General features: G+C 36.8%; 2 protein-coding genes across 17 annotated transcripts in view; one reads left to right on the forward strand and one right to left on the reverse strand.

The window, feature by feature from the left end:
• The window catches only part of TASOR (transcription activation suppressor), a 49,270-nt gene extending 30,172 nt beyond the window's left edge, over nt 1-19,098 (forward strand). The window contains exons 14-24 of one of the 4 annotated variants that reach the window (XM_055558159.1): nt 215-916; nt 4,425-4,831; nt 5,275-5,416; nt 6,986-7,045; nt 10,608-11,542; nt 14,285-14,407; nt 15,135-15,294; nt 15,738-15,846; nt 17,053-17,231; nt 17,411-17,575; nt 18,102-18,521. In XM_055558159.1, coding sequence (XP_055414134.1) covers nt 215-916; nt 4,425-4,831; nt 5,275-5,416; nt 6,986-7,045; nt 10,608-11,542; nt 14,285-14,407; nt 15,135-15,294; nt 15,738-15,846; nt 17,053-17,231; nt 17,411-17,575; nt 18,102-18,157 — 3,038 coding nt within the window. In that variant the 3' untranslated portion in view covers nt 18,158-18,521. Of the gene's footprint in view, nt 1-214; nt 917-4,424; nt 4,832-5,274; nt 5,417-6,985; nt 7,046-10,607; nt 11,543-14,284; nt 14,408-15,134; nt 15,295-15,737; nt 15,847-17,052; nt 17,232-17,410; nt 17,576-18,101 lie in introns of all 4 variants that reach the window. The other 3 variants (XM_055558160.1, XM_055558157.1, XM_055558158.1) reach the window with 3 other exon arrangements.
• A 994-nt stretch (nt 19,099-20,092) lies between these two features.
• Nucleotides 20,093-26,348, reverse strand: part of CCDC66 (coiled-coil domain containing 66) — a 132,214-nt gene continuing 125,958 nt past the window's right edge. For all 13 annotated transcript variants that reach the window (XM_055558171.1, XM_055558175.1, XM_055558177.1 and 10 more), the window contains 5 exons: nt 23,727-24,223; nt 22,837-22,877; nt 22,010-22,251; nt 21,635-21,753; nt 20,093-20,377 (listed from right to left, as the gene is read on the reverse strand). In XM_055558171.1, coding sequence (XP_055414146.1) covers nt 20,291-20,377; nt 21,635-21,753; nt 22,010-22,251; nt 22,837-22,877; nt 23,727-24,223 — 986 coding nt within the window. In that variant the 3' untranslated portion in view covers nt 20,093-20,290. The remainder of the gene's footprint in view (nt 20,378-21,634; nt 21,754-22,009; nt 22,252-22,836; nt 22,878-23,726; nt 24,224-26,348) is intronic.

Here is a 26,348-nt window from a genome sequence, read left to right on the forward strand (position 1 = left end):
TGGCCTAGAGAATTCCATGGACTGTATAGTCCATGGGGTTGCAAAGAGTCAGACATGACTGAGTGACTTTCACTTTCACTTTTCATTAGGGTATATACTGGTTTGGTCCACCTTTAATGTATGAATGTCATTACACTGCTTTGACAAAATGTAGACCTGTACTTGTCTAGTTTCTTGATTACTAACATGGTTTGCTTTTTTTGTTTGTTTACAGCACAAAAAGGTTCAACCAGTGCAGCACCTCAGGAGAAACATGAGAGCATGTCAGATGTGTTAAAAATAACTCAGTTTTTACAATTTGCTTTGATTCAGTGTCGAAAGGAATTCAAAAATATAAATACTATAAATTTTCATTCTGTTGTTGAGAAGTATGTAAGTGAATTTTTTAAGAGAGGTTTTGGTTCAGGTAAACGAGAGTTTATCATGTTTCCGTATGATTCACGATTAGATGATAAAAAATTCTTATATTCAGCTCCAAAAAATAAATCCCATATTGATAATTGTTTGCATACCTATATTTTTCGACCTGAAATGTATCAGTTACCTATTTATAAATTAAAAGAGCTATTTGAAGAAAATAGAAAACTTCAACAGTTTAGTCCACTTTCAGATTATGAAGGCCAAGAAGAAGAAATGAATGGTACAAAAATGAAATTTGGAAAACGAAATAACTCAAGGGGTGAAACTATTTTATCTGGAAAGCAGAAGTCATCTCATTCTTTGGATTATGATAAGGACAGAGTCAAAGAATTGATTAATTTAATTCAGTGTAAGAAAAAAAACGTGGGTGGGGACTCAGACACAGAAGATATGAGAAGCAAAACTGTCTTGAAGAGGAAGCTTGAGGATCTACCTGAAAATATGAGAAAGCTTGCCAAAACCAGTAATTTATCTGAAAATTGCCATCTGTATGAAGGTAAAATGTCAGAATTGCTTTTATATAGTGTAAAAGTAACAACCAAAAACATAGTTAAGTAGTTCTATCTTTTCTCCTTGTAACAAGGGTTTGCAAATTATAGGTCGAGAGCCAATCCAGCCAGTCCCCTGTTTTTCTGAAGGATATTTTATAGGAATACAGCCTTACCTATTTGTTTATGTGTATTTAGCCCCTTTTACACAATAATGGCACAATTGAGACAGATTGTATGGTCCACAAAGGCTAAAATATTTACTCGCTGATCCTTTACAGAAAATATTTGCCAGCTCTTGTCCTCGTATGTCAGATTTCTGAATTGTGTCACTTGAGGTTAAAGTAAGAAAATAAAGTATGTTCAGCTATCACCTTCCTAATTGGAGCTGCTTCCCTTTAATAGTTCTTTACTTTTATAATTGGAAAAGTACAAAATTGAATATTGAGTTCTTTTAGAATGTTGATTAATGAAAAGAGCCTTCTGAGCTTTAAAATTTCTTAGATACACACTCATTTTCCTACCCTAGGAGTCCAGTAATTTGTTTGGGTTTTTATTTTTTCTATTTTTCTTGTTTTTAGGTGACAGAAAGAGACAAATTCTTCTCTTAAGTGTTTCAGTATTGCTAGTAGTTTAAAGGATCTTTTCATCTAGATTTTTAACATTGCTAGTCTATAAGCATGAAATATGTCCCTTTGCATTCAGTATATTTTGTACTGCTGCTATTTTTGTTAATTACAGTAGATCTGACTGTCCTCCTGTTTCTTACTAAGCAGCTTTACTCATGTGTTTTCTAATTCAGCATTCTCAGAACTGACTGGTTAGTGCCCTTATTATATTGTTCTCTAATCAGTCTCTGCAACCTCAGTTACTTTTCACTCCTCTGTTCCGGCACTATTCAGTTTAAGATTAAATGATTTAAATTTAAATTGATTAAAATGAAATAGAAATTCATTTCCTGCATTATATACCAGCTACATTTCACCAGCCACCCTGCTGCTCTGAACAGCACAGGTAGAGGACATTTCATCACTGCAGAAAGTTCTATTTGACAGTGCTGTTCTTTTCAGTAACTTTCGGGGTTTTTTCTTCACTTGATCTGTTTTCTCTTTCCAGCGTTTCATCCTTGACCCTGTACTAGGTGGCCTTCCTTGCTTCTAACGCTAATTTCTGTATCATGTTCTTCTCAGTATTGTTGTACTAATTTGCGAACCATCTCAGCTTTCAAGGCTTTGTTATAGCCTGGCCATGTCCAGCCTGAGTAGTCCTGTTTCCCACTCTCCCCAGCAGGCACTCTTAGAATACATAATGGTCAGCCTGGTACTTCTTTCTTTTCCCACAAAGCATCTTTCATTTCTTTCATGCCTTGTGTCTTTGAAATTGCAATCCCTCCTTAGCTTTCTGGCTGTGTTCCTTGATACTTTTCATCTCTTTTCCCTTCTCCTGGATTTCTGCTGTTCTGAGCCTGATGGTGTTTACTGATCCATACTATCATGTACTGTTGACTTCTATCTTGAGAGTTAAGTGCTTACTGTTTGCTAGCTGCTTTATGTGTATAGACTTAGTTCTTGACTGGTAGATATTATTATCCTTATTTTACAGGTAAAGAAAACCATCTTAGAAGTTAAATAATTTTATCTAAAGTTATGTAGTTCACTGATCCATGGTTGAAGTCACTTTCGACCGACTGTTAAGCATCATTCCTATTTCCTAGCACTGAACACATAATGGGCAAGATAGTTAACATTTGGCACCATTTTAGCAGATAAGTGGCTAATTTGTAGATGTGAAAAAATACTTGTGGGCAGAAATCGGGCCTTATCAAAAATTAAAATGGTGGGAAAGCCATGCTAGTTATAGTGGACCAACTGAGAAACAGGGAAGAGAGGGGCTGGGGAGACGGATAGAACGGTTAAGGCAGAACTAGTGACATCAGACGGGCACGGCTAGGTGTTCCTCACTTGTGTTCATTTATAGTCATTTTTCACACTTTATTTCTGATTCTGAAAGTAAAGATTTAAAAGTTGGATTCTGACTTTTAAAATATGCTAGTCTTGATTTGGTGGTGAGCTTACTTTATTTTTTAAATTTTATTTATTTGTTTATTTTTGTTTCTCTATTTTTGGATGCACTGGGTCTTTCATTACCGTGTGCAGGCTTTCTCTAGTTGCGAAAGCAGGGGCTGCTCTAGTTGCAGTGTGGGCCTTCTCGTGGTGGTGGAGCTCAGGCCCAGGCGCATGGCTTCAGTAGTTGCAGCGCGCAAGCTCTGTAGTTGGGGCTTACGGGCTTAGTTTTTCCATGGCGTGTGGGATCTTCCCAGACCAGGGATCAAGCATGTGTCTGCTGTTTTGGCAGGCGGATTCTTATCCACTGTGCCACCAGGGAAGTCCCCCACTCACTTTATTAAGACATGGCCTTCTGTTTCCCCTATCCCCTCTAATATCAACTTGTTAAAGTGTGATTTACATACAGTGTACTCATTTTAAGTGCACACTTTGATCAGTTTTTTTATAGCTGTTGTTACTCCCACTCCAATATATAGGATATTCTCATTATCTCCAAACATTGTCTTATCTTTCTTTGAATTTGTCTCTTTGCACTCCATTGCTGGTCTGCTTTCTCTCTCTCTAGATTATTTTACCTTCTCTGTAATTTCGTATAATTAGGTACAGTATGTTCCCTGTTTCTAAATTTGGGGGACTGTGGTATATTATGCACTACCTAAATTGCAACATCCACCCTAGCTTTACCCTCCTTAAGTATTAAAGCACATGACTTTCTGAATGTCTACTGTCTTTACAAGTTTTTAAATATATCAGTGGTGCATATAACCCACATTTATACTTGCTTGAAGCCATGTCTAATATGTTTTCTCTCCTAATACTTTTTGTTCTTACTGCAAGATTGGTGTAGATTTCTTTGGGATGATTTTGCATCTCTTAATACCTCAGCTTTGTTATGAATTAAGTAATCTAGTCATTTAAGATAAAGTTTAGGTTATAAGGTTAGTACAAAATGTTACTGGAGAGATCAAAATCAAAGTCATGGGTTTTTGTTATTTCTTTAGAACATTTAAGTGTACTCTGCATACCCTTCTTGAACACTTTGCAAAACAGTAAGGATAGGTATTTTTCTGTTGTCAAGTATCTCGTTGATTTTTGGGATTTTGGTGGTAGAGTTTAAGGTAACTACAGTATAGTTATTTGTATGTATTATCCACATTACCAACATGATATCTGAGCTCATTTCTTAATAGAATTTTCAAGATATGATGACAATAAACTTCATTTAATGGGAATTCTGACCTGTGTGCAAAATTTTAGAATCAAATCAATGTTTGGAAAGTAAGGGGTGGATATACTTGTAAACTCACAGCAGGTGATTTGATTGAGTTCTTGCCTATAAATGTCAAATTATAATTAAAATTTAGGTGTATGTATCTGTATATATTTATTTTTTAAAAAATGTTATGCTTGGCTTCCAAACTGTAAGAGATGGCTTTCTTCTTCCCTTCAGAGTCCCCACAGCCTGTTGGCTCACTTGGGCATGAAGCTGACTTGAGACGGCAGCAGCAGGATACCTCTAACTCGGGCGTTGCTGACATCCATAGGCTGTTTAATTGGCTGTCAGAAACACTAGCAAATGCACGTCATTCTGATGCATCCCTGACAGACACAGTCAACAAGGCCTTAGGATTGAGCTCTGATGTTGCCTATGAAGAGATGAGGCAAAAGCATGAGTATGACTTGAGCTCTACCCTGGATAAGAAAGAATATGAGCAGCCTACTGGTGCAAAAATCGAAAACGCACGTTTTAAGGATACTCAGAGCCCGTTGCTAGACGTTGATCCATCATCTTTAAAGTATCCTGTTGGTGTTTCTACCAATGAAGTAGGCACTGACCATAAATTCCATTTGAAAGAAGTAAGCCTCTATCATTGGATTATCTTTGTTTGCTTTTGTGAATATTTATGTGAAAGGGAGGATGTGGGTGTGCTTGTTTTTCTTTTTCACAAAGACATGATACACATTTCAGTAATAGTGTCTGTGCTAGATAGTATTTTTAAGTTATTCCTTGTTACAAAGAGATGAATGCAAGTGTTTTTCTTGCTGCTGCCCATACAGTCTAAGATTTACCATTGTGATAAAAAGTCACAGCAGGACAACTTGTTTTGTCAGGAGCTGCTTGAAAGTGCTAGTAACTCACTTGTGTTTGAGATTAGAGTATAATGCCTTTATCATGTTAATTTTACTCATTTGTAATGTTTAGATTGAGGTTTGAGCATTTGCTGTGAAAAAAGGTGTTCATTCTTGACTTTAAAATTAGTTGAAAAGAAAGGTATTGAATCTGTACTCTTAATTTTTAGGATCCAAATTTAATTAGCATGAATAATTTTGAAGATTGCAGTTTGTGTCCTACTATTTCCATTGAACATGGATTCCATAGACAATCTAAGTCAAATAATGTTGAAGAGACTGAGATTCATTGGAAACTGATTCCAATTACAGGTAAGAACAAGTGCACTGGAACTTAGGCTTGCTTGGTTTTACTTAGGGAGTAGTTTTCTGAAGGGTTTCATCTTGGAAATTCTTGGGGCTTATTTGGCTCGATATCTTCAGTGTCTTATTTTGAGCAGTGTGTGTTGCTGTGTTCTTGGTCAGTATCTGCAAAAGAGCCTATTGAAAAGAGAAAGATTTAAAATATACTTCCTCTTATCGAGTTGAACATGCAACTTGCAAATGAAAATTGTTGGCAGGAATTGGGTTTCTAATAAGGTGAGGTAGCTACAGAGGTGAATGAGAGTCTTTGGGCAGCCAATTAAATGCTGTCTTCGCAAATTATTAAACTTCAAAAACTATCATCTAAGAAGTGTTCATGTTAAGGTTCATCTTATAGAATGAAGTGAATAAACAGTTCTTGCTTAATATTGGGTTATTTTCAAGAAATTGGATCACTGTAGAGAATGCCTTGAAATGACTGAATGTAAATATCCCTAGAAAGCTTATAGAACCTTATAAAGCTTATAGTGGGGCAAAAATAGTTTGTGAGCATGCTACTACTACGAAGTCACTTCAGTCGTGTCCGACTCTGTGTGACCCCATGGACTGCAGCCCACCAGGCTCCTCCGTCCATGGGATTTTCCAGGCAAGAGTGCTGGAGTGGGGTGCCATTGCCTTCTCTGTGTAAGCATGCTAAGTCGCTTCATTTATGTCCAACTCTTTGAGATCCTATGGATTGTAGCCCAGCAGGGTCCTCTATCGTATGAGATTCTCCAGGCAAGAATACTGAAATAGGTTGCCACGCCCTCCTGTAGGGGATCTTCCCGACCCAGGGATTGAACCCGTGTCTCTTACATCTCCTGCATTGGCAGGCGGGTTCTTTATCACTAGTTTAGCAGATATTGAAAGATCATTTTGCAGTGTTCTAATTTCTCTGTGCAAACACATAAACACACACACATACAGATACTGTTAGTATTCCAAGTTCTTACTCATCTTTGTTAGCTAAGCGTTTGGGGAAATATGTCCAGGGCACATGTATTCCATTCCTTGATCTTTATTTAACCTTTAAAAAGAAAAACAAAAACCAGTTTTTGCTTGAAAGCAGACTGGCTTATGACCTAAAAGCTACTGAGACCTCCAAGGACTCTGAAGAATTTCTAAAAACTTGATGAATTTCTGTGGGCTTCAGCACCTTTATCTACTTGATACCTTATTAGAGAGGCACAAGGCCCAGAAGTGATAGTAGAGCAGCAGCTGGAGAAGTTGGTTTGAATTGGGCAAACTGAATAAGGAAGTAGTCTGTACAAGGTGCTTATCCTAACTTTCATCATTTAGACACCTTCATAGTTGGTTTCAGAGTCATTTGAAGGCATAACATCTAGGTGTCGATACTCCATCATCACCTGAAGGGAAAAGAAAGCAACTTCCCATTTCTTAATGACCCTTCAGGATTATTTTAGGTGCATGAAGGAATACTTGGATTTGTTAGCATTTGGGGTTATTGGAAGGGTGCTTTGAAAGGTTGTCACCAGTATCTGAAGAGAGTGTACAATTCTAATGGATGCTTTCCCTTAGGGGGGAATGCCAGAAGCCCAGAAGACCAGCTGGGAAAACATGGTGAGAAACAAGCAGCAGGTGAGAAAGCTCTCTTTGCTTTTCCTCGATGTGCCCTTCTTCAGAATTGCTACTGCAGTTCTGGTCATCTGTCAGGAGGGCATCAGTTTAAGTCTGTTAATTACAGAAAATTTGGACACTATTGTATTTAAAATATTCATTTATATAAAATATTCTTATATAAAGAATATATTCAAGGGAGTCACTGAATATTCACAGATTAAATTTTTTTCACCTACAGTAGGTTCTGTCTGATATAAGGATTTGGAAAGACCAGAATATTTTTCTTAATCCACTTCTACAGAAGCAGTCTTCAAGTTTCTCTTAAATTAAAAAAAATATGAGGAGGTGAGGCCATTGTATCTTTTAGGTACATTATTCCTAGTCTTATATTTCTTTGACTGAATTCTTCTTCTATTTGTAAAACTAATTTCTACAGATAGTAAGAGAAGCATGTACAAATATTACTGATTAGCTTGTTGTATAGTAGGTGCCTGGAAGACAGTCTCTTTTGTCTGAACTCAGTTCAGTATCTTGGCAGCTGGCCACAGGCTGACTCTTCTTGCTTGGAATTTGGTCTGGATTTTTTTTGTTTCTGTTTCATTTTATCTTACTCTTTCAGAAACCTTGTGTTGTTTTTTCTATTTGGAAGAAGAGCTAAGTGACTTTAATTTTAGTAGATCTTTGTGGTTATTCTTGTCTTTGGGGGTGGAAAAAAAAAAAAGACTGGGTTAATAGTTTTCTTCAAGATCTTTTTCTCCTCCTAGGAAAAGACGATTGCGGGTGTGGGGGGCAGAAAGTAGGAAGAATAGATACATGACATACAGGAAAATGCATAAATCTTTGCAGCTGATGAAGTTTTACATATGTAAACACTTAGGTGATTGCCTCCCGAATCAGTATGTAGAACATTTTCAGTACCCCAGAAGGCTTCCTTCTGCATCCTCCCAGTCAGTATTCTCCCTGCCCCAGACAATAACCATTAATGTTCCTTCTTTCAGCATAGATTAGTTTGACCTGCTCTTGAATTTAAGGTAGATGGAACCTACACTCTTTTGGTTTTGGCCCTTTTACACAGCTTTATGTCTGGGACTCATCTATATTTTGCTTCTGTCAGTAATTCTTTTTTTTTGGGAGAAGTCAGTATCTTGTTTATGTCTCAGAATGATCCATCCGCATCTGCAGTCTTTATTTGGCATACCGTCTTCATATTTTGCTGTTAAAAGTTTAAAAATCCAAATGATGTTACCTTTAGCAAACTCACTGCTGTCCTTGCACTTAAAAGCCAAAGTGCCACAACGCCTGAATGATAGTCAGTAGGAAACGTACTGTTATGATATTGACGTGTATTTCTTTTAAATCATTTATGAAGAATTTTTAAAATAATGAAATTTTCGATCTTAATAAAAATAGGGAATCTGTACAAAATAGGTGGTGATCATTTGCATTTTCAAAAGGGAATTTGGTTTAGTTTTTGAATATGGAAAATTCCCCAAATGAATTTAAGTTATATTTCAATTTTAAAACGTTTCCTTTATCCTTGGCCCTTTAGGAATAAGCTTCTTGGTCTTAACTACAGCAGAAAACTCTGGGAGAATGTATTTCAAGTATTTTTAATAGTAAACCATTCAGAAGCCTTTTTTGTTCCTTCAGAAGTTTGTAAATGTCTTCCCTAACTGATCTGTTTCATGGGATGCAATTAAAATTTTTTATTTCACTAAATCAGATATTTGACATGGTACATGTCAAAGAAGTACAAAAATACTTCAAAAAATGTCTTCCAGCCCTGGGCCACACATGTAGTTTCATCCAATCAATCAACGTTAGTTACAGACTTACTTCTTGTTTGCCGCACTGCACAGCTTGTGGGATCTTGACTTCCCTGACTAGGGAGGGATCTGATCTGGCAGTAAGAGTGCCGAGTCCTAACCACTGGATCACCAAGGGGTTCCTCGTTACATTTTCTTATGTATCCATCCTGACATTTCATATGTCCACTAAACGCCATACTGCAGATTTAAGAAATGTGTTCAGAATTCCTAAATTAGTTTATGGAACTTGAATTTTTTTCTGGTGTATGAAACTGAAATTTTCAGTTTCATACGGTTGTAATTCTGAACTGGTACACTAGATATTTTGTTCCCCTTCCCTTTTACCTACAGACCTCCTGAATGGTCTTCATATCCTGCTGACAGGTGCCTTTGCAGTACTTAATGGGTGCAGTGATTCATGGTAACCACTGGGGTTGGTAGAGAAATGTCATAAACTAAATGCTGAGCTGTTTAAACTAAATGCTGAGCTGTTTAAACATTTACAAAAGTGTGAATGTGGGGGAAATCAAAACTGAGTTTTATATAGAGAAGTTACACTGCTATACCTGGGTATAAACTTTAATAGGGATTCCACTATATCTTAAAAGTACTACAGTTTTGAAAACTAAAACTATGTGTGGACTTTCTGATCTAGAGGTAACATTTTATATACTGTAGTAGCAATTTGTTAGGGAATATTGGCTAAGATTTAAGAAAAATTAGTAACATTTTGAAAGATAAAATTATGTAATAGGAACTTGAAGACAAAAATAACAAAACTTTGTCTTTACTGAAATAAAGTTTTACTATAAATTGCTGTTAAACATATTTTCCCCTTGTTTTTTACAGAGAGATTTAGGGTGCCTGTTTTGAAATGCAGTTTCAAAAACATACTGTGGTTGAATTTAGGATTTGTGAGGGGAAGAATTTAGGATTTATGTTCTTACGGATTGAGCTAGTTGTCAAGAATCAAAAGTTATAATTCCATTAGCATTAGCTAGCTTAATGATCTCCTCATCTCAAATGGGGAAATAGCTATTACGATTTCTCTTGGAATTATTTCCAAGCGAAATAAAAAAAGTGCTATCAAAAAGCATTACTGTTAATGCAGCTATGAAATATGTTCTTTTCCTGTATTATTGAGCCTTTCTTGCCCTGATAAGTCGCTAACATTGTAGCAAATCCACTATGCAACCCCATAGGTAAACAGCCCTATATATGAGAGCAAATATGAGAACAGATAAAATTATCCTAGATCCTGAATGCAACTTACTCCCACAGCATTTCAGCTTGATGTTCTTTGAGTTGCCTTACACTCAAAAGTTTTCATATTAAGAAGGTGTTACCACAGTAGCGGGCATTACTTCGCAAAGATTATAGGGGTTGAACAAGCTGTTGCAACTAACTATTCTGATTAAAACATGTCCGTTAGAGTCAGGTGTATGGAAAGGTAGGGAAGCAGAAGTAAGCAAATGAGTTAATGTGTAGTGATGTTAAATTGGCATTTGTTTACTTCAAAAGTAATCAAAGAAAGTAACATTCAGACTTGTCATTTAAGCTACTGAAATACAAAAAGCAGCCATAAAATAAGGGCACATAGGTGATAGGATCATACCATTATTTGAGATTTTTACTCCACTTTTCAATACATAGTTTGTTCTAAATATATAGTTGACCTGGCCTTCCCCCCCCACCCCCTTATTTATGAGTTTGTATTTTCAGATGTCATTAACATTGGATTGCATTTGTAATAATAAACTCTTCCTGTATAGGTATGAAATCACCAGAAGAACAGCTGGTGTGTCTGCCACCACAGGAGGCCTTTCCTAATGACCCCCGGGTAATAAGTAGACAGAGAAGCTCTGATTACCAGTTTCCATCCTCTCCATTTACAGACACACTGAAGGGCACCACTGAGGAGGACGTGTTGGCAGGTCAGGTGGTGGCAGTGGAGGAGCAGTGTGTGCCAGCACCAGAGCCGCCCGCAGCGAGCGAGACCACAGAGAGGACAGTGCTAGGAGAGTACAATCTCTTTTCTAGGAAGATAGAAGAGATTCTGAAGCAAAAGAATGTTTCATATGTCAGTAGAATTTCCACACCTATCTTTTCAACGCAAGAGAAGATGAAACGGCTTTCCGAGTTCATATATTCTAAGACTTCCAAAGCTGGTGTGCAGGAGTTTGTAGATGGCTTGCATGAGAAACTAAATAGTATTATTATCAAAGCATCAGCCAAGAGTGGGAATTTGCCACCAGTCAGTCTTAATGATTCTTGTCCTAAGATAGCACTGAGTCCTCTGGGAAGGCATGCCATTCCAGTTTCTTCAGGCGACTTCAGCAGTAAACACCGTCTTGAACTACTTGGTAGTGACCCTTTGAAAGATGTCAGCTCTCATGAGCAGCATTCTGCTTCAGCTTTGGGTTTAACTGAAGTAGCGGTGAACCAGCCACATCAAGCCACAGAGCCAATGGTGACTTCTGATCATACTGTACCTGGTGACACTGCCCGGGAACCAGTAGAAAAAGAAACAGCAAAATCACCCAATGATGTAAACATTTCTGCCCAGCCAGCTCTTTCAAATTTTATAAGCCAATTAGAACCTGAAGTATTTAACAGTTTGGTTAAAATCATGAAAGATGTCCAGAAAAATACTGTGAAATTTTATATTCATGAGGAAGAAGAGAGTGTGCTCTGTAAAGAAATAAAGGTAACTAAATGAGAAGGTAATCATAATGCTATCTGAACCTGTGTTGTTGAGTCTGACCTCTATAAAATGGACTTTTTGTTTGTTTTTTAAATGCTGACCATATTATTTTTTATAATTGAATGCAGAGTGGAGTCAAAGACTAGTAACTAAGTTCAGAACCTATGATCTAAACATCTTAGAATTTTGAATCTTATTTTGCATAGTGTCACTTTAAAAACCAACTGCATACATATTGCCATACCTTTACATTATTGATTCAGAGATTTTAAATGTTTCTTGGGTTTTTTAATGAAGCAGAGGGAGAGATGCAGAGAAATGAAGTTGTCACTGTTTACCTCATGGCGTTTTATCAGTCAGATAGAAAACCAAAACCGTCCGGGATGACCTAATGATGGTGTCTTTTGGTGTTTATTGATGTCCTGGTCATGCCACGGTTCCCTGTAGCCCTTATTGATCAAAAAACATAATTCTGAAAAACGTACCCAATCATGAAAGATTCTTTATTGCAGGGAATCATTTTTGTACTCAACCTGTGGAGTGGACTAGCATTTCAGACAGTTGATTTAAAAAAAAAAATACACAGAGACAGATAAAATTCATAACACATGGGACAATTATATTAGTGGTTAACTAGTGATTAAATAGTAATAGTAGTTAGCCAATTAGTATTCACTAAACTGTATAGCATTTTAATTCCTTAAGGGAATGCTTTGTTTGTGTCATTGTTTCTGTGAAAGTCGCTCAGTCGTGTCCGATTCTTTGCAACTGCATGGACTGTATAGTCCATGGAATTGTCCAGGCCAGAACACTGGAATGGGTAGTCTTTCCCTTCTTCAGGCCATCTTCCCAACCCAGGGATCAAACTCAGGTCTCCCGCATTGCAGGCGGATTCTTTACCAGCTGAGCCACAAGGGAAGCAAGCCCTAGATTTCCTTAGTAAGGGAATGCCTTAATTTTTTAAATATGCCTGCTCTCGTTTATGCAATTTACTTACCATGATGAGCTTCTGCTTTTTTAGTTAGAGGAAGCAGAAGGGACTGTAAGTGACTTACAGCCCAGAGTGCCTCAGAAACTCCATGCTTTGACACGCTCTGAGCCTTTGTCAGCTTGAAGATCTCTGATGTTGGCATACTTGACACGATTGCTCAGGGGAAGGTGAAGAGCATGGAAGTGGAGGCAGCAAGTCCTCAGCATGTTGCCTTTACTCATTCTGTGTAGTTCCTTGGGAAGATGAAACCAGATTTTTCAGGAATTTCTTGGTTGCATTTTTGCCCTGTATGTTGAAGCATTGAGCTTCTCAACATTTTTTCACCCCCAGCAACGTGTTTCCACGTCTTTGGGGGCATCACTGCACAGTGGCGTGGAGCTCAATGAGAGTGGTTCTGGCACAGTTCCCAGTGCACTCAGCGTAACTCCCATCTCCCACTGTATTTTAAAGATTGTAAGACACTTAAAATAAATGTGTTTACTTATGAATGGTGGTTTTAATCATTATGGCTTAGAGTAAATCATATTTGTTACTTATTTTATATAGAGGATAAAAAGGATGTTTATTTTAAAAATAAAAAGAAATTAGATCAGAATTTAACTCTTTTAATTAATACCCATTAGAAATTTTGCAAAATGTTAGAGTATGAATAAATAAATGAATAAAATAAATTATAAAATTTATTATTATAAAGTTTTAAACTTCCTGAATATTTCTGGAACCAAAATGATTTGTTGCTTTATGAGTTATACTCTTAAATAAAACAAACTTGCAACTAAAGCTTCTTAATGTAAACAGACCAAAAATTATAAGCTGCTCTATTAGACACTTACTTCCTTTTTCATACCTTGACAGTAAGCTGCTCTGGAGAGAGTAAGCCTCTCCAGAGGCTTTAGAGGCTCGAGTGAAATGAAACAACATAGATGCTTCAGGGCTACACAGAAACAGCTTCTGTGGGTGTGACACTTGTAGGCAGCTCTTAAAAACTGGTGGGGGCAAGCTTGGTTTAGATTTATGGTTGTCTAACCAGCCTTACCAACCATGAGAAAATTAATCTGCTCCTGTGTCTGAAATGAGGAATGTGACCTTCAGAATCCTGCCTTTTGCTTCAGGGTTCAGGATTCCCCCAGCAAGCAGAGAGACCGCTGCCAGGACTGGTTACCTTGTGTCCTTTGAGGTAGTACTGTGTCACCAGCATGGTAGGAGGCGTTATTGGGAGAGTCTGTTTCGTTTGAAGGTGTAGACTTGACAGGCAGGGCTAATTAATACGTAAGTACCACTGTACATATTGAAGCTCTGTATGAATGATCTTGGGGTGGTTGTGAATTAAATGAGCTTCAGCAGTTGGAAAAATGCTTTGTTACTTTGAAGGAATGTACTGGTAACTGCTGCAGATAATCAAGGGCCTGCTTTAAAAGGAAGGGAAAATGGAAGGGAGGGAGTGGTTGCCCAGAATAAGTACTAAGTTAAAAACCTGGGCTAATCCATTCTTTCCGTTCTGTTACCCCAGCTGGCATTTACTTGGCTTTGACTGCATAGGATTTGTAATGCTGTGATTATGACCGTGAAAGCTCTGAGCTTCAGAGTCTTCTCTAAGAGTGGCCTTGATCTCTGAGGGCCCTGGTGTAAAGGTCATCATTAATTATAGTCCAGTAGTAGTTAAATATAACCGGTTTATCTTGCATTTCTGGTGTTAAATGGATGTGTGCAAGAAGACTTTCAAATGTTGATTTAGTGTTTTTTCTTTTCAACAGGAGTATCTTATCAAATTAGGCAATACAGAGTGTCACCCAGAACAGTTTTTGGAAAGAAGATCAAAATTAGATAAACTATTGATTATTATTCAAAATGAAGACATTGCAGGTTTCATTCACAAGGTAGACTCTTCCACTGAATTCCTTACTTAGGTTGTAAAAAATCTCTACTATCTTTGAGACTGAAGCTGTTCGTTTTTAAAATATTAAGTTTTAAAGGAGATAAATCTTCACGCTTAGGACATCTAGGACCTGCACTGTGCTCTGTGAATTGATTTGTGGGATTCCTGTTTGTACCTCTGCAAAATCTTCAATTGTGGCCTATCCCATATCTTCCCTATTGCTTAGTCAAGAGTAAGAACATTGACTCCTTGAATGCCACTGGGTCTGCTGACTCTGTTGTTACCACCTTCATTCATATGTCCTTGGAAAACCTGTTTATACCTGCTCTTTGCCAAACCAGTCTCCCTGCCCCTTGGGTTTGGGGGTGCCCCATCTAGTCTTAGGAGCCTATGTCAAGCACCACTGCTCTCTGAAGTCTTTCGTGACTTTCCAGGCTCTTGCCTCATTGGAATTCTCAGTACTCGCAGGGCAGGACAAGTTAGCATTCATCATTCTGAATGATGAATTTCCAGGTCTGTTATAAGTGCCTCTTCCTTAGAATGTTCTGTCAACATAGATGCCCAGTACATGCTAGTTTGTATATTTGGAAAAAATGTAAATATTTTTGCATTTGACTTTTCAGAGGCAACACCCTAACTAGTTAGTACAGGTGAGCCACAGTACGTTTCTTGTACATTTCACAGTTTAGTCTATCCTTATTTCTATTTTTATTTTCGTATTTAAATAGGTACCTTGTTTGGTGACCTTAAAGAAGCTCCCTTGTGTTAGTTTTGCTGGTGTTGATAGTCTGGATGATGTTAAAAATCATACATACAACGAATTATTTGTATCTGGAGGTTTTATTGTTTCTGATGAATCCATTCTAAATCCAGAAGTAATCACAATTGGTAAGATTTAGTCTCTTAAGCATGTAACCTCTGTCTTCTCTGGTTTTTCTCATAAGTGGCTCACTCGTACTTTTTTCATGTATTGTCCATTCTGCCAGTCAGGTAATTTCTACCGTTTTTTGGAATGTTTATTACTACACATTTCTTTGCCATTCTTTTACTCTATGAATAACTTCCTCTAAATCTGGCATAAAGCAGGGCTCTCTGCACCTACTTCACTTAGATTACTTTTGGTTTTTGTTAACTTGTTTTTCGTGTGTCGATTTTATTTTATTAGATCTTAGAGAGAGCGCTAGATCTGTCTCCCTTTGAGGGGAGAAAAAAGAAAATACTACATAGGAAAGTAGGTGTTTCTATGTAATATCAGCCAACATGTCTTTCATAATTCATTTGTGGAGTGACTTATTTATTGAATTTAAAATAAACTTCATTATCTCTAACAGAGAACCTTAAAAATTTTTTGACATTCCTCGAAGAACTTAGTACTCCAGAAGGAAAATGGCAATGGAAAGTCCACTGTAAATTTCAGAAAAAACTAAAGGAACTAGGCAGGTAAGGTTTGAAAAATAACTGTATTGGTTGTTGACTTTTAACATTTTGTTCACAGAATTTTGTTCTCTATGTTTATAGATGATAGATGCTGCTTGGTTGTCATAGGTATCTTTTACCAGCCAAAATGGTATTCTTGTTTAGGTAGAGGTTTGCCCAAGTTCTAGTTAGGTGTATGACCTTTGCCATTTGGGTTTAGAATTATAAAATGAGATAATCAGCATTCTTTTTTTTTTTTAATGGAACTGTATATATGCCAAGGAATTGTATATATGCTAGATCAGGTCCTATCCCGGTAACTCTAATAACACTATACATGAGACAAGGATTAATTTTGACATAAGGGGTTCTATGATTAGTTCATTAGTTGTGTAAATAAGTGATTTCTAACATGTCCAGAAGTCACTTCTCAAAGTTTGATTCTTGGAATAGTAACTAGTCCCTTGAGAGGCTCTGCAAATGATTGTTGTCATCAGATGACTGCTAGAGTCCATGGAATGTCCTTCCTTACACAGTTAAGGGTCTGAGAAACTATAGTTAAGGATACTGTGTTACGTTCTGTCAGTCAGCATTTCCAAAACATAGGCCACAAAACTTTTTTTTTCTTCTTGTACCTGTTGAAGTTCCATGGCACACAATTAGGGAAATTCAGGCCTAAATAATTTTAAATTTTCATTGAATTTGATTTTTTAAAAACATCAAATCATGTGAAGTTTAGGCATTGGGCAAGTCTTTTATAACAGATACCAACACTGAGGCCCAAAGGTATAACCTGTTCAAGTTAGTACTCTCATCTCTGACAACAGCCAATAATTCTGCCACAGGTTGCCTTGTGTCTGGAGGTAGAGATAGCTTAGGGCCATGTTCTTTTGGAAGGAAAGATTTATATCTTTCTGTCCTTTACGCCTTTCATTACATTTCTAAATTAGTGAAGCTGAAGAGAAGTGAAATTTATTTAGTAAGTTGAGATTTTTGTCTGAACTGAGTAACTGGTCCTCAGGCTTTGGACCCAGAGAAAGCCTTTAACCATGGGATTGCAGTTTCTACTCTTCCTCAACTCAGAAGCACCCATACATCAGGCAGTGAGCTAGGCAGTGTGGTTGTGATCAGTTGCCTCTCTTGAGAAATTATGCTGTTAATTTCAAGCGAAAACATCCATACTAAATTTTAGAGATGCAGATCAGATACTGAACCTACTTAATTTCACAGATTGAATGCTAAAGCTCTAAGTCTGCTGACACTACTGAATGTCTATCAGAAGAAACATCTGGTTGAAATTTTGTCGTACCACAATTGTGATTCACAAACTCGAAATGCTCCAGAATTGGATTGCCTTATCAGACTTCAGGCTCAGAACATACAGCACCGACACATAGTCTTTTTAACAGGTAAAGCAAATGCTCTTAAGTTTTCTACTATGAATACAGGAATGTGGATGAAAGGATTTTGTGGTACTGTGTGGGGTGTTTATGAAAATGTGGAGGAGGGTTTTTTGAGGGCTGCGGGCAGGTGTTATAATTTTATATCTTCAGGTGTTTTATATTCAACATTTTTTTCCCCCAAATAGAAAAGAGTATCAAGATGATTTCTAGTTATACTGATAATGGAATAGTGGTTGCAACTGCTGAAGACTTCATGCAAAACTTTAAAAACCTTGTGGGCTATCACAACTCAATCACAGAAGAAAACCTTCCATTGCTTGGTGCTAATGAGAATCTTGAGTCACAGTCAGGTAACTTTTCAGTAGTTTTCATTTTCTTTAAGGTAGACAGAAAAAGAATGGTTTTGCTTTGATTTCATATAATGAAAACTTATTTTGAAACTGCTCACCTCAGTGTAAACAGCTTCAGGGGAGGTGTTTCAAGGCATTTATCATTCTTTTACTTAGAATATACAAAATCTCATTTATTATACTGTAGTCTGTGTAAGCTGTTAATGGTAGACTGCATACTATACTTATATAGAGTAAGCATTTTCTTTGGAGGTAATGTAAGTATTACTGGCTTCTGTTGTGATTTAAAGCAGTTTAATGATAAAGTAGTAGAGATATCCATAGCTTTAGTCTTTTGTGAGATGGCCTCTGCTTTGGTTCCAGGTTTTATATAAAATGAAAGATGTACTTTTTGTTTTCGAGGAAAAGAGAGATGATCGAACATTTGATAGAGCTAACCAGTTTAGTAGTAATCCAGTGAAGCTAGATGTCAGAATTTTTATTTTATTTTTGTCTTGTCAAATACTGAATTACCGTATAACTTTAGATGCTGTTTTGACATTAACCCCTTTGGAGCTGGGAGTTGGGATTTCCCAACATTAAACGTGAACACATTTCGCAGAAGCTTTTAGCATCGGATTATCTGGACATTCACACCTAGTGTGAGTGTTGTGACTAAGTGAACTTGTGGCAGAAGACCAAGCTTTAAGGGATTGTGGACTTGCAGACCCTGACGCGTTATATTGTGTGAGTAGTGTATAATTTTAAAACTTAAACAAATTGTGTATTTCAATAGAGGAGGACTTTTTGTTTTTTAAATGTAGCTCTTATAGAAAACGATGAAAAGGATGAAGAGGATATGTCTCTGGATTCAGGGGATGAAATCTCACAAATAGAAGTATGCAGCAATTTTCATTCAGAAATATTGGAGAAAGAGACCAAAGGATCACGTGGAACAGATCAAAAAAACAATATTCAAATTGAGTTGCAATCGTCTCTTGACTTGCAAAAAAGTTTATTAGAAGATGAGACTTATCAAATTGATTCTGCAGAGAGAGCTTCTATTGATAGAGTGTGCTCTGAAGGAGAGAACAGTAATTCAGCTGAACAAGATTCATATAGCAGCTTTCAGGTTTATCACAGTCGATTAACTATGTCCCATCAGTTTAGTCATTTTAATGTTCTCACTCATCAGACATTTTTGGGCACACCATATGCCCTTTCATCAAGTCAGACTCAAGAAAGTGAAAATGACTTTATATCTGCTTATACTCAAAGCTTGGATAGAGAGAACTCTCCATCTCCATTAAGTTGGTGGAAAAGTGATTCTTGCAGGCCATTTTCAAAAGAGAAATAATTACAGTCATTTTTAAAATAGGTTGTTATGGACTTTTTCTGTTTCTTAAAAGTGAATTAACAATTTATATTTCTTTAAACAAAAGGTTTTTCCTTTCTCATTTTTTTCCCCCTCTTATTTAAATCATGATGGCCTGTAACAGTTGAAGCCTCTGAAAATTGAAATAAATATATATATTTTTAACATATATTGTACTTGAATTATCTCATGTTGGCACTTCTAAGTTTTACACTTTATATGTCATCTGTACTTTGGCTTCAAATTGAAGCTTGTTTTATATATAAAACTAGGATATTTGCAAAAGGATAGTGCACAGTAGTGGCTTTACTTTTCTTCCTCTAATGTCAGATTATCCCAAATACTTTTGCTGAAATGATGTATCAACTATTGTATTTATTTAAGCTTTTGTATAGTGTTTTTACACAGGTATAAGCCAGTGATGTTAATAAATATTTACAGGATTTTGGCTCGATACCTCAGGATTTATCGAACAAAGCAATTTCATTAGGTTGTAAAACTATGTACTTAGGACTTAATACCAGGCAGCATTATTTTTTATCTTTAGACTTAACCATGTAATTTTGCCTGTTACTAAAATTTTGGTCAAGCTTTTATTTTTTTCAGTGCTTGTGTGGTCCTTAGACTTAACCAAATTCAGTTTCATATTTCAAAAGATAGGTTTCTGTTATTACAGGCAGTTTATTAACAGTTTGAAACCAACTTTGCTACAGGTTTTTAAATTGTTAGAAAAAAATGTATGTATATTTTTCAGGTGGTAAGTAAGCACTTAAGTGCTGTACCAAAGTACATGGTGGAGATGATAAAAATTTTGAATCCACATGTATTGGTTAAAAAAATGCTTCTTCATTACTAATACAAACTTGTAGACGTTTTTAAAAACTATAGTTTCTACAATAAAAGTCATCAAAAGGACTTTAAAAAACTTCCTCATAAGCCTAAGCTGAATCTGGGCTATTTTAGTAATAATGTTGGGACATCAGACCTTCCTTTGGCCACTAAAAGAACTGTAGGTCCTACTCTTCAAACTCTTTTTATAGAATATAATAGATAAGTGGTGTTTCAATTAGTAAGCCTACATGTAAAGTGTGGAAGAACATTATCTGTAAACTCCAGGCTGTGTTAAGGTAAGTAGATGAATACCCACATTGTGACAGAGCAGGTAACTTTTTCTTAACTGAGCTTTTATTAAACTGTTTTATTGTTTTAAATACATAATATACATACACAGCATTTTTCTACATAATGTACAAGTTTTAAATAAGCATTTAAAAAATAAATTTAGGCTACTTGTAAACACAGTTAAGCAACAACCACATTTTATAATTTGGAACACAAATGAAGGATTTAATTTTCTACATTTAAAATGAAGAACTAAAATTCTCTTCTTGATTTGCAGCTAAAGGCATGAGATTAGTTTCCAACTCCCTTTGCTTCTGGAGAAGGCCCTGAAATCACATTGATTTGTTAGTAAGGTGTGCAAATTAACCCTATTCTATATTTACTTTCAAAACATGTTTTCAATTTTTATACCAGACTTTCTCACTCGGATACTGTACTTACTATATATAGATAGCTATTATAGATTTGTAAGACTGTCTTCATATTTTTAGCATAAAACCAATATAGATGGCCTTCCTTAAAGAGGTGCCACCCCCCTTACCTTTTCCTCAAATGTCTTAAAAAGATCCTGAGTCTCCCTTAACATCCAGCGTATATGTTGACTGCATTAACCTTAGTGGCTGGCACAAGGCCCTGCTGAACCACGACATGGTCACTATACAGGTGAAAGTGTATGTGTATTACATTCTTTCTCTTAACCTCACAACTTTTGTCTCCTCTAAGCTAGAGTATGCTTGTCATTTTGAAAGGTAATATAAGTAAAATATGTGTGAATTACTGAGCTTGAGTTACAAAACTCAATCTAGGTGTAACCAACGCTAACGTGTAAAAAAGCTAAAGGATTCTTGATAATCCTGTATTAGTGGGGGTGATTTTCTAGCTTTATAGAAAAAAAATTGTTAACAAACACTTGAATCAACAACTTAAAATACAGGAGGCCTTTGTAAATGACTGGACATGGAAAAAGTACTCCTAAAACTACAGTTTATTTTGGAAAAGTATACTGTGAATCGAGACTAACTGCAAACACAGTTTTGTATGTTATTATTTTTTAAAGCACAGCAACAGGTGTTTGTTCAAGGCTACGTGATAGAGAAAAGTTATAGACTTAAATATTGGAATTTTTACCTGAGCAAGGTAATGAGTCACAGTTGGTCTGGGAGAAAAAGTCTGGTAAGACGATACATGTAATTTCACACTGAGTATATAGTACTCTTTGGGTCTTACATCAATGCTCTGTTCTAAATACAGCCAATACATTCATTTTAAAAAAATTTGTGAACTGCATTACTAAGAATTAAACCACAACTGTACTTATTTTCTGCCTTTGGTTTTCGGGCCTTATTGATCATGCTTTGCCATTTCAAATGTATGCATTTTCATTCAATAAAGTTGTTTTAATACTCATGTCTCATGATTTCATGCTGGAAAGAAATACTCTTAGAGATGGCAATGTGAATCAAATAGAAGAAAAGAGGTGACCTAAGTCATGTAATCCATCAGTTAGGCTGAAGTAACTGCTTAGCCATTCTAACAGTCCTCCACCAGAATATGGCCATACTACACTTTTGAAAGGCTCATACCTGTCTCAGATCTGATAGTCCCTTAAGGATTGCTTGTTGTCGATCCCTGTTTTTCACCAAGTTAGGATTAAGAAGTGGGTCCCTGAGATGGTCAGAGGCAAACAGCTCTTGTTCTCGGTCTGAGGTGAGACAGGATGTAAATGACAAAAATCAAATACATTTTTGATACTATGAAATAGCCCTATGCTATAATTTTCTAGGGATTCATTAATTTATATCCTAGGAAAGCACCAATTTAAGTAATACATATTCAATACAAAATTTTATAGTTGACTCCAAAAGAGTGAAATCCTACCCCTCCTGGGGTAAAACTTACTAGTATTACTCAAATACTAATTTGGATTTTGAGTTTAGGGTGGGGATACATTTACTTACCATGAGCATTTTGGTACTGAGGATCCTGGGTTACAGGCCTAGACAGTGGTGCATCTGGATCCAGGTAATAGACCTCGTTGGTTCGGACATACGGAATAAAGTGAAATGGATCGGAAATCCCAGGTGATAATTCTGTTTGACTATGTCCTGATATCAGATTCTCTCTTTCATAATTACTATTTTTTAGTGTCTGAGTTTGTTGCGTTCTGCTTTTCACTGCCGGAATTGGTGGCGACTGAGACCTGTATTTTCCCAAAACACAATAAAGGACTTAAAGCATTAATCAACTATTGTGTCTTTTATTTTAGATTAAGCATTTTCTATTCTTCAGTCACTTTTCAGTTTATGCTAAATGTACTTATAACATCTTAGGGAACACTGTGTATAAAAGGCTTGAGTTTTATGATAATTTTTCCTAAAATAAGCCAATAAAATGGGATTAATTTGGGAGTTATTACTACTTCCTGAGGATATACATATACAGACACACTTTAGAACAGGGAGAAAACTTAAATTTAACAACTTATGCCACCTGAAGTAAACTTGCTATTAGAGCCACATTCAGAGACAGCTCTAAACCAGATGGTTCATACCCAAAAGCAGAGAATAAAAATCTAACAATTCTAAATTTACCATTGGTTATTTTCTCATTGCTAACCAGTCATTTCCCTCTCCTCTCAATCCAAGGAGAATGTCTATTCCACTGCTGACATCTGGAAAATCAACACTGTTTAAATCTGGAGCTAACAGAAAATGTCTCATTCCTGCTTAGGCTGACCTTTATATCACACAGAAAGCGCTAAGTAGCAATGAAAACCATAACATACCTTTCCCTGCTAAAACAATTAGTTCTCAGAGGTTCTTCTTCCTATATGATGGATACACAAATGTAGAAAGGAGTAAATAACAGCATTTCCATATATCCCCACAAATAACTGTAGTGGTTTACTTGTTAGTGTTTCTCAATGATTTGAGCAAAAGATACTAGGTAATAATAAGCTAGGTATTTCTCCAGAGAAACCAAACCAGTCATTCCTGACCTTGCCCATTATCCTCTGGATATATGGATTATATTTCTCTCAATGAGTGTTGGTTCAAATATTCATTGTCACTGGTTTTAGTCTTTGTGTCCAATTCTTTTGCAACCTCCTGGACTTAGGCTCCTCTGTCCGTGGGATTCTCCAGGCAAGAATACTGGAGTGGGTTGCCATTTCCTTCTCCAGGGGATCTTCCCACCCCAGGGATTGAACCCAGGTCTCCTGCATTGGCATGTGGATTCTTTACCACTGAGCCACCTGGGAAGCTATGTACAGACTATAAACAAGAGTTTTGAATGGGTATTTGAATAAAGAAATCTATACAGGGTTTAAGTGTAAATTTTTTCTGTAAAGGATAGTAGACTCAGCTTTGTAAGTCACGTGGTGTCTGTTGCAATTACTCTGATAAAACTTTTCTTGCAGCGTGAAGTTAGCCACAGACGTAAGAATGAGCATGGATGTGTTCCTAAAATACTGCATGTGCAACAGCAGGCGGCAGTTACTACATTTGCAGCCTGCTTTTGCACATAACAGTATTTTGCCCGTGGGCCATAGTTTGCTGACCCCTGCTGTAAAATCAACTAAAGCAAATTTCTTGTCAAAACATGCATGTGAGGAACTGTAGTCTCATTCTAAAAACTTTGATGCATTTTAAAAAATATTTTTTAGAACAGCTTTACCTTTCTGACTAGCTGCCGCCTGAAACTTGGCTCAGTTTCTTGATGAGATGAATGAAGAACTTCTGGTGAAGTGCCTCTATTTTGAGAGATTTGTCCAGGATTACTTCTTTCAATCAAATGAAGCAGTTCCATCTGCCTTCTTACCTTTTTTTCTTCTCTCAGCTTTTGAAGTTGTTTAGGGTACTTTTCTGATGCGGGAATATACCTTCTGAGTGGCTTATTTATGTTCCAGTCAGGCCTTTTAGGACATTTCTTCATATGTTTTGTTTGCGTCTCTGTTCTTGTGATCTGATTACACTGGTCATTATACCAACTGTTTTCTTTTTCTAAGTTGGCTCCTTTAGTCTGACTTACTAGTTCTTGCTTGTTATTCTTAGTGTTAAACTGTTCATTAAATTCTGCAACAATCTCAGGGGATGAACAATTTATAATTTCCCTCTCTGACACCGATCCACAGCGTGATTCTGTATTGGTAAATACTCCTATATTTAAGTCATCTAAAAAAAAGTTTCAGGTGATTAATTTTTCTTAAAATTGTGGTAAAATATACATAATGCAAAACTTACCCATCTTAACCATTTTTTCAAAGGTATTAAAATTGCCCTCAAAAACTTTGTTTTGAAAATAAATTCTAAAGTTGTTGTAAAGCAGGGAGTTCAGCTCAGTGTCCCATATTGACCTAGAGGTGGGGGATGGGGGAGGTGGGAAGAAGGCTCAAGAGGGAGGAGATACCTACATACATTATGGCCCTTTCACCTTGTACAGCAGAGACTAAGGCAACATTGTAAAGCAATTATATTCCAACAAAGAAAAACCTCTATACCCACTAAACAACTTCCCCCTTCCTGCCACCTGGTGGCAACCACCATCCTACCTTGTATGATTCTGACCACTATAAACACAAGTAGAATCTAAGGTATTTGTTTTTTTGTGACTTATTTCAGTTAGCATAATGTCCTCAAGGTTCATCCAAGCTGTAGCATATGTCAGAATTTCCTCCCTTTTTAAAGTGTGAGTAATTCCATTGTGTATATACCACATTTTTATTCATTCATCTGTCAGGGGACAGCTATTCAAGACCTCACTTTGTAGCTGTTTTGGGTCTACACCCGTAAGTGGAACTGCTGGACCATACAGTAATCGTACTTTAAATTTTCTGAGGCAGTGTCACAGTTTGCCATCACAGCTGAACCATTTTACATTCCCACCAATAAGGCACAAGTGTTCTAATTTTCCTAAATCTTTCATTAAACCCTTTTTAAGTGCACAATTCAGTGGTACCAAGCACACCCATGAGGCCACACAATTCCAGAACCAATCAACACCTCCCGCAGAAACCCTGCACCCACTGCAGTAACTCCCCATTCCACCTCCTTCCCAAACCCCAGCAACCTCACTCAACTACCCATACGTGAATTTGTTCATGAACCCCAGATTCCTTATACCAGTGAAACTATTAATATACAATATTTGTGCCTCCATGCACAACTGCCCCCTCCCCTCAACTCCAGCTTATTGCATTCAAGGGTCATTCAACCTGTAGCACATACCAGAATCTCAAGATGATTCATTCTTACCATCACATAATAGAGATCACTTTTTAAACCCAACTTCCAAACAGGATTTGTCCTGGTTTTCACTTAGAAATGCAAGATTATAATTTTTAGGGAAATGTTGATTGCTACTGATAGTGCATTTCATGTATTTGTTTTAATGTTTCATGTACCATCATGCTATGCCAGCAGACTATCCCTGAATTGCATATAACCTTTCCCTTTTTTCCATTTTGAAAACAAGAAAAGTTCACCATTGGGAAAAAAGACATCTGAAATTTCCTTACAACTTATATAATGTTCATGATTATACATATGCTCTACTGCCACAACAGCTGGTAGCCTCAAACTTACAAAGGCTATTTTTCCACATATGATTGAAATTTTAAATTCACAAGTAGCTAAGTAAAGGAGGTCTGGATTGCCCATTAAAAAAAAAAGAAGTCCACCTATTAATCTAAATGTGTTACTCCAGGCTAGAGCTGCCCCAGGACTAATTCCTACTAGTAAGGCTGCCCAGCCCACATCATCCTCATACTGGATATCGTTTGCCACTTTAGACCCATTTACACCCTTCTCTCCCCTGCTCTCAGGCTGATTGGTAAGAACCTTATCAGTGGTTTTCTGGATCCTTGGGCTTCTGTTTTTATCAAGAGTTCATATGCAGATTACAGGAAAGGAAAAGACAATTCAGGGTATTTATTCCACTGTCTCAGTCCCTATGAGCTAACCTCAGGCTGACTACCTTTCCCAGAGGTCACAGTTTCCCTCCAAGTTACCTCTATCCAACGCTTGTCCTCTAGATTCCAGTAACACTCCAGTTGCCACTAGCACCAGAGCATTACTGCTATATTCCTGCACATCCACTCCTTTGAAAATAATCCCTTTCTAAATTAAGTCATCTTTAATTACTCTACTGATATTTGAGGACCCTGATGGATTACATTCCCTCAGAGTCACCCAGTGATGATATACATAATTTCACAGTCTTAAAAACTTAGTTTGACTTTAGTTGATGTGTAGGATTTATATAACTTTGTTATTACTCTGGACATAGAGAAGGGACCAA

The sequence above is a fragment of the Bubalus kerabau genome, chromosome 20 (assembly GCF_029407905.1).
Source record: "Bubalus kerabau isolate K-KA32 ecotype Philippines breed swamp buffalo chromosome 20, PCC_UOA_SB_1v2, whole genome shotgun sequence".
In the NCBI taxonomy this organism is placed as follows: Eukaryota; Metazoa; Chordata; class Mammalia; order Artiodactyla; family Bovidae; genus Bubalus; species Bubalus kerabau.